Here is a 19,157-nt window from a genome sequence, read left to right on the forward strand (position 1 = left end):
AATGTATTTCAAAATCCCTCCATGAATGGCAGAGCTATGGACCGGAAACGAAACAGACCCTGTTTTAAAATTTGACGTCTTAGTGTGACCTTGACCTTGGAGTTAGGGTCTGGATCTTGTGCCTGACACGTCGTCTCATTATGGTGAACGTTTATGCCAAGTTATTTCAAAATCCCTTCAAGTATGTTAGAGTTACAGCCAGGAAGAGAATTTACACGGACGGACGGACGAACGGACAGTACGATTTTAATATGCATACCTCTGGGGGCATGAAAATTGTCTCCACTGCAAACATAATTTTGATAAACCCACAATATTTTTCAACTTCTGAAAATATACTGAACAGCAAAAGAAACTATCCATTTTATAACTGGGGTATTTTTTATTAAAAACTTTAATTTATAAATCACTTGTGTTTTTCATATCACATTACACTTGAAAAACTTCACGTTTAAAATTTTTCAAAAATCAATCAACTGTGAAGTCAGTAGTCGTACAATAGCCATTTTGCACGAAACTCACGTGCGTCTGTAATTAACAATTTTTTTGTGAAATTTTATTGTCAATGGAAATTTTGATAATTAACTAACTCGAAAAACAGCATAAAGTTTAAAAAATAAATACCGCACGACTGAATCAAATATAGCGCGAGCGCCCAATTTGGATGTTACAGTCAAAGTGACACGCAGAATATATAGCCTTTCAAATGGCTATTGTGGAAGTACTGACTTCACGGTTGATTGATTTTTAAAAAATTATCACGTGAAGATCTTCAAGTGTAATTTTGGTATGAAAAAAACTTCAAAGTTGAAAAAGTAATTTTTTAATTCAAAATATACCAGTTATACATCTGGATAGTTTCTTTTGCTGTTCAGTATAGATATTGCAAGTGTGTTCACCCCAGCCTTGGAAATCTAAGAAATGCAGCTGAAATTGTGGCCCCAAGTGCAATGTGGTATAAGGACTTTATATATCTTGAAAAGTGACATTGAAAGAAGTGAAGGGGTTGTATTTAACTAAGTATAACTTTTCTATATAAAATTTAATACGCCTTTTTCTTTTTCTATAGTAGCGATATAGTTATTTATGGGAAACTGAAGGCTGATCACTACCAAATAGAATGTAAGCCTCCGCTGGTCTATCACAAGTAGTCCAAATATAAATAGTACTAATCTTTTTTCCTTTCCTAGTGCATTTGCTCGACAGCAACGTGCTTACTTTTACCCTACCGCGTTTCAGTATGTATCACTTTGCATTCTATTGAAAACGGCATGTTCCTATCGCATGCTAGGTAAAAATGGCGGCGTAAGAATTTAATGTCTCGAAATGAGAAATTGAAAGAAGTGAAAAGCAGTAAATTCAGCGGGTTGTATTTAAGGAACTGTAGTTTTCTTACATAACAGTTAACAACCCCTTTTCTTTTTGTTTTTATAAAGTAGTGATCGAGTTCTTTATGGGAATATAAGTCTCTGAAAATCTGATATGCTAGAAAATGTCGAAAAACCGTTATGAAGTAAGTGGATTTTATATGGAATAAACAACAGCTGGATTTAGTGGTATTCAGCCTAAAATGCTAGAAAAAAAATTTAGTTGTATTTTACCTATCAACCCGGAAGTGTCTCCCCATATGACGTCATTCCGGTTCCTCCCAGCTGAAATAGTGAAATATTGTTTTTTACAAACAAAAAAGCACCATGGGGGTAATTGTACACGAATAGTAAGTTTCTATGTATGTGAGATGTAATCTAGGTTTGGAAAAGATCAAAACAAATGATGACATTTTGCTTTAAGTGCTCGTACAATCGACCGGCATGTTCACATGGGATCGATCGCGGCCAGAAATATAATTTTTGAAAGCATTTCGCAAGGAATTAGTCATACCTGTAAATTGATTAAAAGTTATTTTATTATAAGGTGAAATGTTACAAATGGCTAACTTTAGAAAATCTTCATCAGAGTAGCTAAGTGTTCAAAACCGCCCACATGAATGATTGTACAGTCGTAGTCCCGGCCTCCAAAACTCTAAATGCCGCTTTTTCATATTTTTTTTTTTTTTTTTTATAGTCCCATCCAAATCAAGCATAAATGGGTGCGTTGAAGTATCTTAAGCTAGTACAGTCGTATAGGGGTGGGCGATATACCGCGGTAGACCGGTTATTGCGATGTTTTTTCCGACGATACGATATCGCGGTATGATTTTCGAATACCGGTTATTTTATAACATTAAGTAACACTAACGTAAACCAAGAAGATTCACAAAAAAAAATCCTTTTCTTGACAGCACGATTCAACTTTGTTTTCATTTTTCTCCTTTCATTTCCGGTGCAGGTAGCAGACTGGTTTACAGCTATTTTACGGACCCAATTCCACATAATAAAACCAATAAGAAAATTTAGATAAATATAATTTCGTATTTGTCAGCGACTCATTAGTAATATTTCTACCAACTAGAATTTATTATTCATACAACAGCTATACAACTTTCCTCGTTTATAATCGGTGAATTGAGCAACCTGTGTTATATGATTGTATCCGTAAACCGAATGTAGTGCCGCACAATAAACTAAATAATATTTTGACGCAGTCTACTTTCGCTTTTGAATATCCTGTAATCGGCGTCATAGCATGATAGCAACATCATTGAACATGTCAGACTTCGAGATTGTTGAAAATAAAGGCAAAATCATCAACAGTTAATAGTATTTGTGTATGACAAATTGACAATACTCCCCATAATCTAGTCAAAACTTTTTATTTTTTTGTTTACTGGTATTTTTATTTATTGAGAAGGTGGAGCAAACACTCGTGTTGTTGATACTAGTCATTTTACTCATTTTTAATTGAATAAATTTGAAAAAAAAACAGTATGATTCATCATGTTTTTGTTCATTAAATAACTGGTACAATATATCCCAGTATATTGCAATATCCACATACAATATTGCAATATATCGCAATACCAATTTTTGTGGCAATACCCACCCCTACAGTCGTATCACCAAATTATAGCGGATCACTGACTTTTACTTGTATTGGAACTTGTATTGGTATTGTAGAATCTTCTTGAGTCCTGGTACTAGTCTTCTACATCTATTAAAGTATTCTACTCAATTACTAGTACACTTCCGGTAGTTGCATTAATGGTTGTTAAACACTAGAGTCATAATGATGGTTGATCAGTAAATGTTATTGGTATCAAATCTAGTATCACCATGATGTCTATCCAACCGTGTTTTGAATTGTAATACATTAGTTGCACTGATAATATTGTCAGGCAAACTGTTTCACATATCAATTGTACAAACATAGAATGATCTTAAAACGAAACATTTTTAGCTCATCTGATTTTTTGAAAAAAAATGATGAGTTATTGTCATCACTTGAGCGGTTGTCGGCGTCGGCGTCTGCGTCGGCGTTGCCTGGTTAAGTTTTATGTTTAGGTCAGCTTTTCTCCTAAGCTATCAAAGCTATTGCTTTGAAACTTGGAATACTTGTTCACCATCATAAGCTGACCCTGTATAGCAAGAAACATAACTCCATCTTGCTTTTTGCAAGATTTATGGCCCCTTTTGTACTTAGAAAATATCAGATTTCTTGGTTAAGTTTTATGTTTAGGTCAACTTTTCTCCTAAACTATCAAAGCTATTGCTTTGAAACTTGGAATACTTGTTCACCATCATAAGCAGACCCTGTACATCAAGAAACATAACTCCATCTTGCTTTTTGCAAGATTTATTGCCCCTTTTGGACTTAGAAAATCAGTTTTCTTGGTTAAGTTTTATGTTTAGGTCAGCTTTTATCCTAAACTATCAAAGCTATTGCTTTAAAACTTGCAACACTTGTTCACCATCATAAGTTGACCCTGTATAGCAAGAAACATAACTCCGTCCTGCTTTTTGCAAGATTTATGGCCCCTTTTGGACTTAGAAAATATCAGATTTCTTGGTTAAGTTTTATGTTTAGGTCAACTTTTTCTCTTAAACTATCAAAGCTATTGCTTTGAAACTTGCAACACTTGTTCACCATCATAAGCTGACCCTGTACAGCAAGCAACATAACTCCATCCTGCTTTTTGCAATAATTATTGCCCCTTTTGGACTTAGAAAATCATTTTCTTGGTTGAGTATTATGTTTAAGTCAACTTTTCTCATAAACTATCAAAGCTATTGCTTTAAAACTTGCAACAGTTTTTCACCATCATAAGTGGACACTGTACATCAAAAAACATAACTCTATCCTGCTTTTTGCAAGAATGATGGCCCTTTTTAGACTTAGAAAATCATGGGTAGGACAATATTTCTATTACACAAAAAAAATCAGATGAGCGTCAGCACCCGCAAGGCGGTGCTCTTGTTAAACATCTTTTATGACCTCGGGTTTGGTTGTCCGCAAATTCAAACATACCATCCATAGGAATGTCATCAACATTTTCTATGATTTTAAAAACTTGTATTAAGTCCATGCGGTTTCTTCTGTGCAGCAATGTGGACAATTTCAATTCTTTTAACCTTACTTCATATCAAAGATTGTACAACTCAGGTAAAATCTTGGTGATTCTTCGTTAATGCATGTTTTTGTGCATTCATAATTCATCAGTTTCAAACATGTCCAACTTGGAGATAAATTGTTCATCGCCACGACACTTACTCAGTCCAGAACTCACAACTACCTTATTCCTTTTTCGCGAACACAATACGGTATGAACTCTTCGGTCCTTTCCCAGGACTATTCGTTACTGTAACAACTTGCCTTACAACATCAAGGCCAGTGAAAGCCTAGCAAGCTTCACTGTCAGTCTAAATACTTTCATGCACTAATTCATCATGTCTTTTTTTTTTTTAACATTGTATGTAGCAGTCTTACATATTATGTTTTCATCATGTAACATAAGTTATTTTAACAGATTGTCTCCCAGTTATAATCAGTAAATGATTGTTGGGAGTAACTCCGTAGAAGTAGAAATAAACTTTTTACCTGAAATAATTTACAACTAAGAAGTAATTCGTTATCATTTCTTGCTATGCTTTAGGGCCAGATGCTTTAAGCCAGTAGCGGATCACTTTCGCCATTATCAGGTCACGTGCTTTGATAAACTGGAAATCATCATGAAATGAATGTTACGTGTCAAAATCACCGGCATTTGTTTACTAATTTTTCTTAATACTGTTTGAAAACATTTTAAACCCCCAAATTTCAGCGAACTGTGATGTGAAGGAATGATTTTCTACAACTTCCTTATTAAGAGAAATGTGTTTACAAATATGTGTTGAATAAGCAAAGCAAATATGCATGTTTTATCATGTTTAAACTTTATGTAATATGAAAAAAAAAGTTGGAACAAGAGGCTCATAGGCTACAATGCTTACCCAAGACAGAAGACTCCCAGTCCAGCAAAGTGCATCTATTTGCAGAAAATGCTTGTTTACACACAAGATGCCATGTATTTTGGTCCATTCTTAACTGAAAATTGGTCAAAATATTTGTTTCCATGTAATCACTAGGTAAACCATGTTTACACTGTTATGGTGTGTTACACAGGTGAGCGACCTAGGGCAATCTTGGCCCTCTTGTTTGTTTTTGGAAGTTTCGATTTGGAATTTTGTATGAAATTTGGGAAAAAAGATAATTTTTAATTGGGAATATGACCGAATATCGGCTATAAAATGGGCCAAAAAAAACCCTGCATAATTTTTAAAAACATACTGCTAGTGCAAATATCATGACGAGATTTGATGCCATAATAAATAGAAACTAAAACATATAACCAAAACTGTCAAGCACAAGAGTTATTTTCTACTTATACATGATTCATCATACTGTTAAAGAATCTCACAGGTTCCAAATGTCTGTCGAAGCTTCATGCAAGTTAAAGCCAAAATATAATTGAATATACAGGGGTCTCGTGAGCGGGCGACTTGGTCGAAATAGTCAGTTTATGGCTTCAGACTTCGCTCAAATCAAACCTCAAAGCGAAATTCAAGTTGCCCCATTTTTTAAAATCCACACTCACTAATTACATGTACCACTACTCTGACTGTTAACAATTTCAACAATGTCAAAATGAGTGTTCAATAGTCAATACACATGCACATGTGGATAGCATAATTTAATAGTTCCGCCTACTTCAGGTACTTGTGTGATTTTTATGAGAAGCGTGAAAGCGAATCAAATTATCCGTTAACCAGAGGTGGTTGAATTCAGCCAATTTGCACTGCAGTTATGTCTTTAAAACTTTGTGTTTAATTGTCCACGTGTGCAAGTGCAAATTTATAGCAATGTGTTATAAAGAAATTGTTGATTAATAATACGATTAATTGTAATTGTACACAATTATTTGATATCCAATGGATATCAAATAATTGTGTACAGTTACAGTTAATAATCCATGGTAAAAGAACCACGTAACTGTAAAGTATTAACTATGTAAAATTGACTTTTTTGTTAATTGACCTATTTTTGAATGAATTTATCAGCAACTATTATTTAGTTTGTGATTGATACAAGAGAATGAAGACGAGATGCTATGAAAACTGAAGACACAAACATTCCAATGTTGGTACTACATGTAGAAATTGTAATATATATTATTTATTACATTAAGGAAATTAAATAATTGTACCATCTATTAAAAGGAATTTAAAAGACACTTTATCATGTTCACTTTGGTACAAACTTTAAAAGATACTGGTATATTATAAATGATCACTTTAGTGTACCTACTTATAGATGTTCTATCTGTAGTTTATTTATTTAATTACCCATGTCACATTCTGTGTTTAATGTAGTACTATCCTAAGAAATATGAAACTTTTTATCTACATGGAGATATAAATTTATTGAGTATATCAGGTTGATCAAGGAAGAGAGTAGATTGGTTACATTCTGTATCATGTATATATAGAGTACTGTTACTAGACTGTAAAACAAGGGTCATCCAGTTGTTAATTGTTTCATTGCTTAACAAATAGTTATTGAACATAGTGATGTTACCCAAAAGGTACTGACTGAATGGCAAACAGTGCAGATCTTGATCAGACTACATGGATGTGCAGGCTGATCATGATCTGCACTGGTCGCAAAGTTAGAATTAGTTGTGTCCAGCATGATAAGGGTTAATGTTACTATATTCAAAGTTATGCCTTTTTAGCTCACCTGTCACTAAGTGACAAGGTGAGCTTTTGTGATCGCGCAGCGTCCGTGCGTCCGTCCGTGCGTAAACTTTTGCTTGTGACCACTCTAGAGGTCACATTTTTCATGGGGTCTTTATGAAAATTGGTCAGAATGTTCATCTTGATGACATCTAGGTCAAGTTCGAAACTGGGTCACGTGCGGCCAAAAACTAGGTCAGTAGGTCTAAAAATAGAAAAACCTTGTGACCTCTCTAGAGGCCATATATTTCACAAAATCTTCATGAAAATTGGTCAGAGTGTTCACCTTGATGATATCTAGGTCAAGTTTGAAACTGGGTCACGTGCCATCAAAAACTAGGTCAGTAGGTCAAATAATAGAAAAACCTTGTGACCTCTCTAAAGGCCATAGTTTTCATGGGATCTGTATGAAAGTTGGTCTGAATGTTCATCTTGATGATATCTAGGTCAAGTTCGAAACTGGGTCACGTGCGGTCAAAAACTAGGTCAGTAGGTCTAAAAATAGAAAAACCTTGTGACCTCTCTAGAGGCCATACTTGTGACTGGATCTTCATAAAAATTGGTCAGAATATTCATCTTGATGATATCTAGGTCAAGTTCGAAAGTGGGTCACGTGTTATCAAAAAGTAGTTCAGTAGGTCAAATAATGAAAAAACCTTGTGACCTCTCTAGAGGCCATATTTTTCATGGGATCTGTATGAAAGTTGGTCTGAATGTTTATCTTGATGATATATAGGTCAAGTTTGAAACTGGGTCAACTGCGATCAAAAACTAGGTCAGTAGGTCTTAAAATAGAAAAACCTTGTGACCTCTCTAGAGGCCATATTTTTCAATGGATCTTCATGAAAATTGGTCAAAATTTTTATCTTGATGGTATCTAGGTCAGGTTCAAAACTGGGTCACATGAGCTCAAAAACTAGGTCACTATGTCAGATAATAGAAAAAACGAGGTCATACTCAAAACTGGGTCATGTGGGAACAGGTGAGCGATTCAGGACCATCATGGTCCTCTTGTTTTGTTTGTAAGCTGGTAACCAATGGATTGAAACTTAAAGCAGGTATTTGCACTGATATGACATGCAATGCACAGATCCCATAACTTTACCTTGCTATTTCAACTTTGCAATATTTTTGCGTACAATCTGTTATCTTATAAACGAAATCAAAATTGTTGCCCCTTTCAAACTTGTTCACTTTTTTTCAAATTTTAGTATAGTTGAGCATTGCTATTCTCTGACAGCTCTGCTCTAGCTTTTAAAACCCAAATTAAGAACAATTCAGCTGTTCTAAGATGAGAACTTGGTGATGGTATACACATAACAAAACACAAAAAAGGAAATATCAGTAAGTAAAAGTAGAAAAAGACAAAACTAATTAAGACTTAATTGTTGTCCTATCGCTGTACTGACTATTGTAGTTGTTTCTTTGACTCACAGCCAGTATTTACCTTGTGTAATTCATGTCAAGATTGATTTCATATGCATTGGAAAAAAAAGATTAGATAATTATATTATAGTTTTACTGTAAAATGGGGTTTACTATAATTAACCTTTTAGCCTGCTAGCAGCAAGAGATTTTGCCTTTGCGACCAGTGCAGACTATAACCGTGCAGGCTGATCATGGTCTGCACTGTTTGCTATTCAGTTAGTAAATTTTCAGTGAACATCCCTTTAAATAATAAATGGTACTGCCCAAATTGAAGGATGGACATGTCCAAATTTAACAAGGTAAAGATTAAAAGGTTCTTTAAAAAAGCCTCTCCAAAAAAATTATGGTTGGAACACTGCAATATCTGTTGTATTGTATGCCAGACTCACATGTTATACCTATACTTTTTTCCAAATTGTCCCTTTTTCAGTATCCTCATTTGTAAAATTATCATCCTCTGTCTATTTGCCAAACTATTGTCCAATATCTGTACCAGTTGGTAACAGTGAAGTCAACTGGTAGTAACATACAATCTGATATAAAAACCTACTCCAAACTTAAACAGTTTTTTGTGTGTATTTAATCTTTCAAAGATGTCCTTGGTTGTATTTGATTAATTATAATAATATATTATATACATGTACCACTATATTCTAAATATTGTATTTTACTTAAGCATTTTTCTTTCTTTTTCAGCCGAGTTGTTCTGCCCATGACAGTGGAGGAGGTAAGAATATATTTTTCAAGTTGCTTTTCTCTTTTAAAGCTACTTGACAATAGAATAATAGAATGGTGTGAACATTTTCAGTCTTCTGGTGGGCTGAGTGTTTAAGTCCACTGATGAAGACTTTCTTAGTCCTGGCCACTAGAGTCAAATGTCTCTGAAAGCTTTAAATATATAGAATGGCTTGAACTGTGTCAGTTTTTAAAACCGAAGAAAAGTATAAAAAAACCCATCCAATTCAACATTAAATTCATTCCATATGTATATGAAAATGAAATTTCTTCCGGAGGTCTTCATTCATCAAACCTACTGAAATAATCAAGTTAGACAACTCTTGGTACAGTTTAATTCAACCTGTTTTGAACAGGAAAATTAGGCTAACGTTGTTTGTGCAGCTAACTATCAAATTGCATGTTAGACAAAGATATTAACAAATACCAGTATATTGTACTGGATTAAAACTTCAAACAAGATGTCTTTCAGTCCAAAGTACATGTATTCATAAACCAAGTGAGAAAAATCTTGGGTGAAATTAAATCAAATGCTAGTCCTTATTTGCAGCTAACTATCAAATTGCAGACAAAAGATATTAACAAATACCGGTATATTAAATTTGATTAATACTTCAAACAAGATGTCCTTAAAATCCAAGGTATTCATAAACCAAATGAGAAAAATCTTGGGTGAAATTGAATCAAATTATAGCCCTTATTTGACTTCAAAATTTTGTTTCAACTTTTACATAATTATAAGTTGTTATTTATGCCGTAGTAATAATTTAATTTGAAATGAATTGTATTAGAATTACTCTGTTGCATAAATCTTTCCAAGTCTTGGCCCTTGTTCTACTAGAATTTGTTGGGCATTTTGTCTAAATCGACAGCAGCTCTCTGTAAACTTGTTGGACAGCGGATATTTAAGAATAGGGACACATGTGTTCTAACAAATGTGTTGTAGGTAGTTAGCCCCAATCTCTATAATGGTAGACACTTTATACTGACAACACATTTGTTGTAAATGATTATTTATGAGAAAATACTTTTAATAGTATTAATAGGTTTATGCTTTATTTTAACTGGTAAAAATACTCCTTACTTTTCGCCTCAAAATAATTTGAAATGCCGATTTGGAGGGTATGGGTTTTGGTCCCAAAGAGTTGCCTGTTGCAGGGTTTCCGCTGCAATTTGCCAAATACGCCAATGGCGAAAAAAAAAAAAAAAGTGGCGGAATTTCTTTTGCCGTAAATGTATTTTTTTATTGTGTATTTCTTTGTCAAAAGTACCAGTACTCTCTGTCTAGCCTAAAAATCAATATTACCCGCGGCCGTTTCCGTTCATAATACACAATACACAGCGTGTCACCAAGCAAGGGATTAGCGATTAGACATCCATTACACAAGGCTGCCATGTGTCTCTCGATCTTTGACTTTGATTTAAACATGCGATAAACCAATGACAGCTTTGGATGCGTAGAACGTGTGACGTATTTTACCTGCAAAATTATTTAGCTCCGCCGTCACATGTCATCGTTGATCGGAGTAATTACTGATATCTTCAAAGAAATGAAAATCATGTTTCACGGACTGACGTAAAAGGCCATGACAGGTGTTAAATAAAAAACACACATCAGTTATAAATTTCACGGCAATGTTTTAATGAGCGGAATCGCAAAAGTAGTATCAAAATAGCCATTTCAAAGTTATATTCTGTTGCCAAACTTCGAAATGAACGTCTGACAAGACATCCGCTATAGTTTCCAATAATTTTAAAATCATGATTGTAGATTGATTTTGGCAAATTCCAATGAAAAACTGTGATAAACAAGCAGAAATCAATGGTAAAACTAAACTCTTGTGGTAGAAAATAAGTTATAAATTTTCATTTTGTAAATATTGCTAGTCTTGATTGCCTTTTTAGCATACCTGAGCACAAAGTGCTCAAAAATTAGCTTTTGTGATCGCCCTGTGTCCGTCTTCCGTCCGTCGTCAACAATTTGACTGTTAACACTCTAGAGGTCACAAGTCTGGCCCAATCTTAATGAAACTTAGTCAGAATGTTACCCTCAATAAAATCTTGGACGAGTTCGATATTGGGTCATCTAGGGTCAAAAACTAGGTCACCAGGACAAATCAAAGGAAAAGCTTGTTAGCACGCTAGAGGTCACAATTTTGGCCCAATCTTAATGAAACTTGGTCAGATTGTTACCCTCAATAAAATCTTGGACAAGTTTGATATTGGGTCATCTGGGATCAAAAACTGTAGGTCACCAGGTCAATTCAAAGGAAAAGCTTATTAACACTGTAGAGGCCACATTTATGACTGTATCTTCATGAATCTTGGTCAGAATATTAATTTTGATGGTCTCAAGGTCCAGTTTGAATCTGGGTCATGTAGGATCAAAAACTAGGTCACCAGGTCAAATCAAAGGAAAAGCTAATTAACACTGTAAAGGCCGCATTTATGACCATATCTTAATGAATCTTGGTCAGAATGTTGATCTTGATGATCTATAGGTCAAGTTCAAATCTGGGTCAGGTGGGTCAAAAACTAGGTCACTAGGTCAAATCAAAGGAAAAGCTTGTTAACACTCTAGAGGCCACATTTATGACTGTATCTTCAAGAAACTTGGTCAGAATGTTAATCTTGATGATCTTTAGGTCAAGTTCGAATCTGGGTCATGTGGAGTAAAAAACTAGGTCACCGGGTCGAATCAAAAGAAAAGCTAGTTAACACTTTAGAGACCACATTTATGACCATATCTTAATGAAACTTAGTCAGAATGTTAATCTTGATGATATTTAGGTCAATAAGTCAGGTGAGCGATACAGGGCCTTCATGGCCCTCTTGTTTTCGTTTGTCACACATTTTCACCACCCAAATTTCCGATTAATTCTGGTCATTCAGGAAAGACCTACCTATGCAAATGTATTTTTAATTTAAAAACAAATTGTCAGATGCAAAATACAACAACATGTATATCTCTATTAGACTCTAATCTTGCATCAGACTGTTTGTTTGATTTATAAAGCCCTTTTATTTGAAATATAATTCCAGGCCTGGCTTCAGGGGCTTGAGCACCCAACCCCCACCCCACCCGGAAGTTTGCTGAGAAGTACCCACTATTTTGGCAAAGTAATATTAATAATATTTTCTCAAAATTTAGACCAAGAATTACACCAGAGGCCACCATTCCATACCTGTATTTCATAATTTTCCAGGGAGAAAGCCCCCACACCCCATAAAGAGGGTACTAACCCCTCCATTACCTCAACATTTTGGACCTAAAAATGCACCAAAGGCCACCATTTCATGCATGTATTTCAACAATTTCCAGGGGGACCTCCCAATAAGAGTTTTAACAATTAAATATTGAAATAAACTATAAAAATGAAATATTGTTGCAACATGCACAGTGTGTTGGAGAATACACCCCCTGCATGCCCCCCCCCCCCCCCCCCCCCCCCTTCCCATATGTCACTGACTTCGATATTTTGTGGCAGAAAAGAAATTAGGGCCAGTGGTGAAAACCCTGTATTGGCTATTGTTCAGCGTGACATAGTATAATGCTTTTCATTTTTCAGTACCAAGTGGCACAGTTATATTCCGTCGCTGAAGCCAGTAAAGAAAACACCGGTGGTGGGGAAGGTATTGAGGTTCTTGTTAATGAACCATTTGAATTGAAAAGTGAGGATGAATGTCAGCAACAAATTGGCGATGACAAAAATGACAGAGTACCAGAAAAACCATTGTTTGCCAATGGACAAAAATTTCTTAAAGGACAATATACTCATAAAATATATCACCTACAAAGGTATACGTATACATTTTCACAACTACCTTTCACCTTGGGTATTTTGGGGTATGTTGACAGACAATCTGTCTACACTAAAACAAAATTCTTAAGAAAGTGTTGTTACTTTTATAAATAGTAATGTATGTTAAAAAAGTTGACCATGTACTAAGAAAATGTTGATACTTGTAAGGGAGTAGTTTTATTTATTTGAGCCACGCCATGAGAAAACCAACATTGTGGCTTTGCGACCAGCATGGATCCTGACCAGCCTGCGCATCTGTTTCTCTAATTGCAATAGACTATGAAAGCGAACAGCATGGATCCTGACCAGGCTGGTCTGGAACCATGCTGGTCGCAAAGCCACTATGTTGGTTTTCTCATGGCGCGGCTCATTTCATAATTGAGTCAGTCCATGAAATCAAATCCCAACAAACAAATATTCATTTTATTGTCTCACCCACTTTTTGTGGTAGTGAGACTAAGAGATCCAAATTCCGGCGGTGGCAGCGGCGTCAAAAATTGGGAATAACTAAAAAATGTTACATATATTTCTTTCAAACCTTGAATTTTACACTCCCATGGTGAGACCCGGCCCCCTAGTGACCTTGATCTTGAAGAAATTCCATGTAGGATTTTTACAGATTTTTTTTTGACATTTGAATATTCATAAAAATGAAAAGTTCTCAAAAACCGTCACATATATTGCTTTGAAACCTTGTTAGATGGTTCGAAAACTCATTTTACACCCCCATGGTGAGTCTTGGCCCACTAGTGACCTTGACCTTGAAGAAATTAGGGTTTTTAAGATCTTGTTACACCTTCGAAAAATTCACAAAAGTGACAGTTTTTTAAAGGAATGTTACAGATATGGCTTTGAAACTTTTAAAAATCGTTTTAAAACTCATTCTGCACCTCTTTCATGAGTCAAAACTACTATGGTATCATTTTAAGGTATAAGTCTCTCAAATTTGTTCAAGAAGGGGCTCAGCACTTTATGGGCCTTCAAATGCCATCTTCTCATTAACCGTTTGATGGTTCTTCATCTTACTTGGACTGTAGTAGCAGTATAAGGTTTTCTTTCAACGTTTTCAAATGAGGGGGCACTAGACCCCTTTAAGGCACCAGCAAATGTTTTTAAATGACTTTTCCAATAAACCATAAGGTCAGGTGGGCAACTTAGGGCAATTATGGTCCTCTTGTCTTAGGTTGTGAACACACATGTTTCTGCAAGTTAAAACTGTTGGTCCAACACAACACACATAATATGGATTTTCTGTTTCAGTAAAGTGCCCGGGTTTATCAGAGCGATAGCACCGAAAGGTTCCTTAGAAATTCATGAAAAAGCTTGGAATGCATACCCATACTGTAGAACAATAGTCACTGTAAGTATGAAAGTTATTTTGTATCTGTCTGTCTTGCTCACCAGAGCTCGCGTGCCTAGGGAACTACATTTATTTTCATAAATGCAACTACAACCATTGACAGATTGTTAAATTCTATGTCAAAGTCTGAAGAATAGACTGTTGCTTAATTACTGTAAAAGTAGAAATTTTCATGAGGGTTTCATTTTTGCTATATTTGCGAGCGAAATTAATCCTCGCATAAATATTCACCATTAGTATTATTCAAAGTCAATTATGATACCATTTTTAGCTCACCTGAGCCAAAGGCTCATGGTGAGCTTTTGTGACCGCTCAATGTCCGTCGTCCACTGTCTGTCTGTCAGCATTTTCTAAAAAAATCTTCTTGTAAACCACTGGGCAGAATTACACCAAACTTCATAGGAATGATCCTTTGATGGCCCTTTCAAAGTTGATAAAAGAATTGAATTCCATGCAGAATTCTGTGGCAACCGAAAGGAATAACTTTAAAAATCTTCTTATCCAAAACTGCAAGGCATAGAGCCTTGATATTTGGCATGTGACATCATCTGATGGTCCTCTACCAAAATTATTCTAATCATAACCCTTGGGTGAAAAGAGGCTTTGCCGGGGGGGTGGGGGGGAGGGCTTTACATAAACTTAATATATAAAGGAAAAAACTTTAAAAATCTTCTTGCTTGAAACTGCAAGGTTTAGGCTTTTGGTATTTAGTATGTTGCCTTGCCTAGTGTTCCTTTACCAAAATGTTTCAAATACGCCCCTGGGGTGAAAAGAGGCCCTGCCCTTGGGGTCCCAGATTTAACATAGACATATCTATAGGGAAAAAATCTTCTTGGCTGAAAGTTCAAAGCTTAGGCCTTTAATTTTTGGTATGTAGCATTGCCTTGTGGATCTCTTACAAGATTGCCCAAATTATGCCCCTGGGGTGAAAAGAGGCCCCACCCTGGGGGTCACTTGTTACATGAGTTATTTAGGAATAAATACTAGATCATATTTCCTAGACTGCTTTATTATAATTACCTATTGATCCTATTGTTACAATTTCGCAAATATAAAACATTGTGAACATACTCAAAATTTCAAATTTGCGATATTTTTACCCAGCAAAAATATGTGCTTTTACAGTATTCTCTGACTTACCTGAACCTCCCAAGCCCACCCGGGTACAGTATTCTCTGACTTACCTGAACCTCCCAAGCCCACCCAGGTACAGTATTCTCTGACTTACCTGAACCTCACAAGCCCACCCAGGTACAGTATTCTCTGACTTACCTGAACCTCCCAAGCCCACCCAGGTACAGTATTCTCTGACTTACCTGAACCTCCCAAGCCCACCCAGGTACAGTATTCTCTGACTTACCTGAACCTACCAAGCCCACCCAGGTACAGTATTCTCTGACTTACCTGAACCTCCCAAGCCCACCCAGGTACAGTATTCTCTGACTTACCTGAACCTCCCAAGCCCACCCAGGTACAGTATTCTCTGACTTACCTGAACCTCCCAAGCCCACCCAGGTACAGTATTCTCTGACTTACCTGAACCTCCCAAGCCCACCCAGGTACAGTATTCTCTGACTTACCTGAACCTCCCAAGCCCACCCAGGTACAGTATTCTCTGACTTACCTGAACCGCCCAAGCCCACCCAGGTACAGTATTCTCTGACTTAACTGAACCTCCCAAGCCCACCCAGGTACAGTATTCTCTGACTTACCTGAACCTCCCAAGCCCACCCAGGTACATTATTCTCTGACTTACCTGAACCTCCCAAGCCCACCCAGGTACAGTATTCTCTGACTTACCTGAACCTCCCAATCCCGCCCGGGTACAGTATCTCAATAGTTAGATTAGAAGACTATGTCCAGACTTTGATATTTTGATCCCTGGACATGGTGATTGTATTACTTACGATTTACAGAAGACCATTTCTGAAGTCATTTCTTATCTACCTGTGATCCATGTGGAGAAGTTTTCAGAGAGCTAGGAACACTGGTTTAGATAACCAGTTACTATGACAGGGCTGAATACTGTTTAAATGAGCATTAAACACAGTCAAGTGAACAGACTGTTTTCTTCCAAATTCAGGTCCACTCCATTAATAAAGTCCCCACTGTCACCTAATATTATAAAAAGAAATTATTAACTGGTGCAGTAATTAACAATAGTTCTTATAAATGAAAATGACAACTCAAAAACAAAAAAGTCTTTCCTTTGTAGGCATACAAGAGGTGGGGTGGGGGTGGGGGGGCTGGGGATGTGTTTATTTAGTTTATACTAATTTGTTTTAGCTCGATTGTGATGAAAGCTTCAAGCTTATTGTAACCACTCTCAAGTCTGCTTCCTGGAAAAACCAGTACTGGTGTCATATGAGAAGTCATGGTCGTGACCCCAGTGGGGCTCGAACCGACCCCTGGGTTGAGCGGCCGACACATCACATTATCCACTAGACCACAGCTCCCCCCTGTGTATATTTGAGGGTCTATGGTATCTGTAGTTCAGTCGGGTGTACTGGAAGTTGTTTTCATACCTGTATTTCAAAGACACCTTGTTTTATAGAGAGGAAATTGGTTATTGATCTTGCAGCCACACAAGGAAATAATCAAGCTACCTTAGCAGCTAATTTAATTACCATTGAAATTATTTTCTTGCATGGTGGATTCAGTTTAGCTCTACTAAATTTTCATGCATTACTGATCTAAGTTTTGAGTAAATTCACTGAGGAGAAAGCAGGATATATGAAGTGAACTATAGCTCAGCAAACACAGATTGAAATGGGGATAACAGATGCCATGTTAATCAGCGGTGCTAACTACTTTCACATCTTTAAAAGGGAATCCACTGGGTTTCATAATTGTGTCTCCCACCACACAGTGGTGTGGGAGACATATTGATTTACATCAGTCTGTGTGTCTGTCACAAAGCTTGTCTGCACTCTAAGTCGAACATTTCTTATCCAATCTTCACCAAACTTGAACAAAATGTGTTTGACCATAAGACCTCAGCCAAGTTTGATAGCTAGCCAAATTGGCCCAGGCATTTGAATTATGGCCCTTGAATTACTGATTGGAACCACTCATCAAGACCATCTAATTGAATCCATTCATCAACACCATCCAGAGAAACCAGCCATAAAAACATTTAGGGTCGGGGCGAAAATTTAGGTAGGTTGGGATACCGGAAACAATTTTTTTTTTACGCCTTATTGTGTACCTTGGGTGTTATTCCACCATAAGTTCCTTGAGAAAACATTGTCTCCAAATTCTGCTGCAGTCTCACTGTGATAACATAATCCTGTTGAGAAGGAGTATATAATTGCTCCTAAAAAAAAGTCCATAATAATGAAGACGTTATTAGACGTCATGTCAGGTACATTAGCTTTATAACAAGATAAAAAAACTCCAAAAAACCAACAAAGAACAAGTGGCTTTTTTCCTCTCAATCTGCAAATATTTAACCAGGTTTTCAACGAAAACCTGAGTTATTAGATTGGGGTAGATGTCGGTCGGGCGGGCGGGCGGGCGGTGGCGGCGGCTGCGGCGGCGTCAAACTGGTGTTTCCGGTCAATAACTTTTGTTTCGGTAAAGATATTTGAATAAAACTTGGTATGTATGTAGCTTATATCAAGACAAAGGCTGGGATTGATTTTGGGGTTTCTGGGGTCAAGGTCAAGGTCACTGTTACTTAAAATAGAAAAAGGGTTTCTGGTCAATAACTTTTGTTTCGGTAAAGATATTTGAATAAAACTTGGTATGTATGTAGCTTATATCAAGACAAAGGCTGGGATTGATTTTGGGGTTTCTGGGATCAAGGTCAAGGTCACTGTTACTTAAAATAGAAATAGGGTTTCCGGTCAATAACTTAACCTAGGAATGAGCTATCATGATGAAACTTGGTGTATAGAAAACTTATATAAAGTTGTAGCTTGGGATTGATTTTGGGGTTTCTGGGATCAAGGTCAAGGTCATTGTTACTAAAAATAGGGTTATGGTTAGGTTAGGGTTAGGGTTAGCATATCTTCTACATGAATGGAGGGATTTTGATGAAAGTTGGCACAATTGTTCACCATCATGAGAAGGAGTGTCATGCGCAAGAACCAGGTCCCTAGGTCTAAGGTCAAGGTCACACTTAGAGGTCAAAGGATACAAGAATGAAAACTTTGTCCGGAGCATATCTTCTTCATGCATAGAGGGATTTTGATGTAACTTGGCACAATTATACACCATCATGAGACGAAGTGTCTTGCGCAGTTCCCTTCTTTAGAATTACTTCCCTTTGTTGTTACTATAAATAGCTTATATTGTAACTTTTTCATTACTAGACGTAGGGAAAAATCGAGACCACTTTTCTGTAGTACAACATGCATGTTACATCCAATTTTGAGGTGTATTTTGACCAGTCTCTACCTGGTAAGGATTTCTGTGTGGACTTACAATTTTTTTTTTTGTATTTTTTTTTTTTTTTTTTTTTTTTTTTTTTTTTTTTTTTAAGATTAACTTCCCTTAGTTGTTACTATAAATAACTTATATTGTAACTTTTTTATAATTGACCGTAGGGAAAAACCAAGACCACTTTTCTGTGGTACAACATAGTTGTTACTTTCTAATTTTAGGTAAGGTATCTCTACCTGGTAAGGAGTTTTTTGTGGACTTAGAAAAACAAAAGAATTACAATGATTACTAAACAAC

General features: G+C 36.2%; 1 protein-coding gene across 3 annotated transcripts in view; it reads left to right on the forward strand.

Moving 5' to 3' along the window:
* Window positions 1–1,609: 1,609 nt before the first annotated feature.
* LOC123533595 (phosphatidylinositol transfer protein alpha isoform-like) overlaps window positions 1,610–19,157 on the forward strand; it is a 60,362-nt gene continuing 42,814 nt past the window's right edge. The window contains exons 1-4 of one of the 3 annotated variants that reach the window (XM_045315303.2): window positions 1,610–1,717; window positions 9,273–9,303; window positions 12,881–13,110; window positions 14,375–14,474. In XM_045315303.2, the coding sequence (XP_045171238.1) occupies window positions 1,695–1,717; window positions 9,273–9,303; window positions 12,881–13,110; window positions 14,375–14,474 (384 nt within the window). In that variant the 5' untranslated portion in view covers window positions 1,610–1,694. Of the gene's footprint in view, window positions 1,718–6,487; window positions 6,575–9,272; window positions 9,304–12,880; window positions 13,111–14,374; window positions 14,475–19,157 lie in introns of those variants that run through there. The other 2 variants (XM_045315304.2, XM_045315302.2) reach the window with 2 other exon arrangements.

Source organism: Mercenaria mercenaria, chromosome 12 (genome assembly GCF_021730395.1).
Source record: "Mercenaria mercenaria strain notata chromosome 12, MADL_Memer_1, whole genome shotgun sequence".
NCBI classification, from domain to species: Eukaryota; Metazoa; Mollusca; class Bivalvia; order Venerida; family Veneridae; genus Mercenaria; species Mercenaria mercenaria.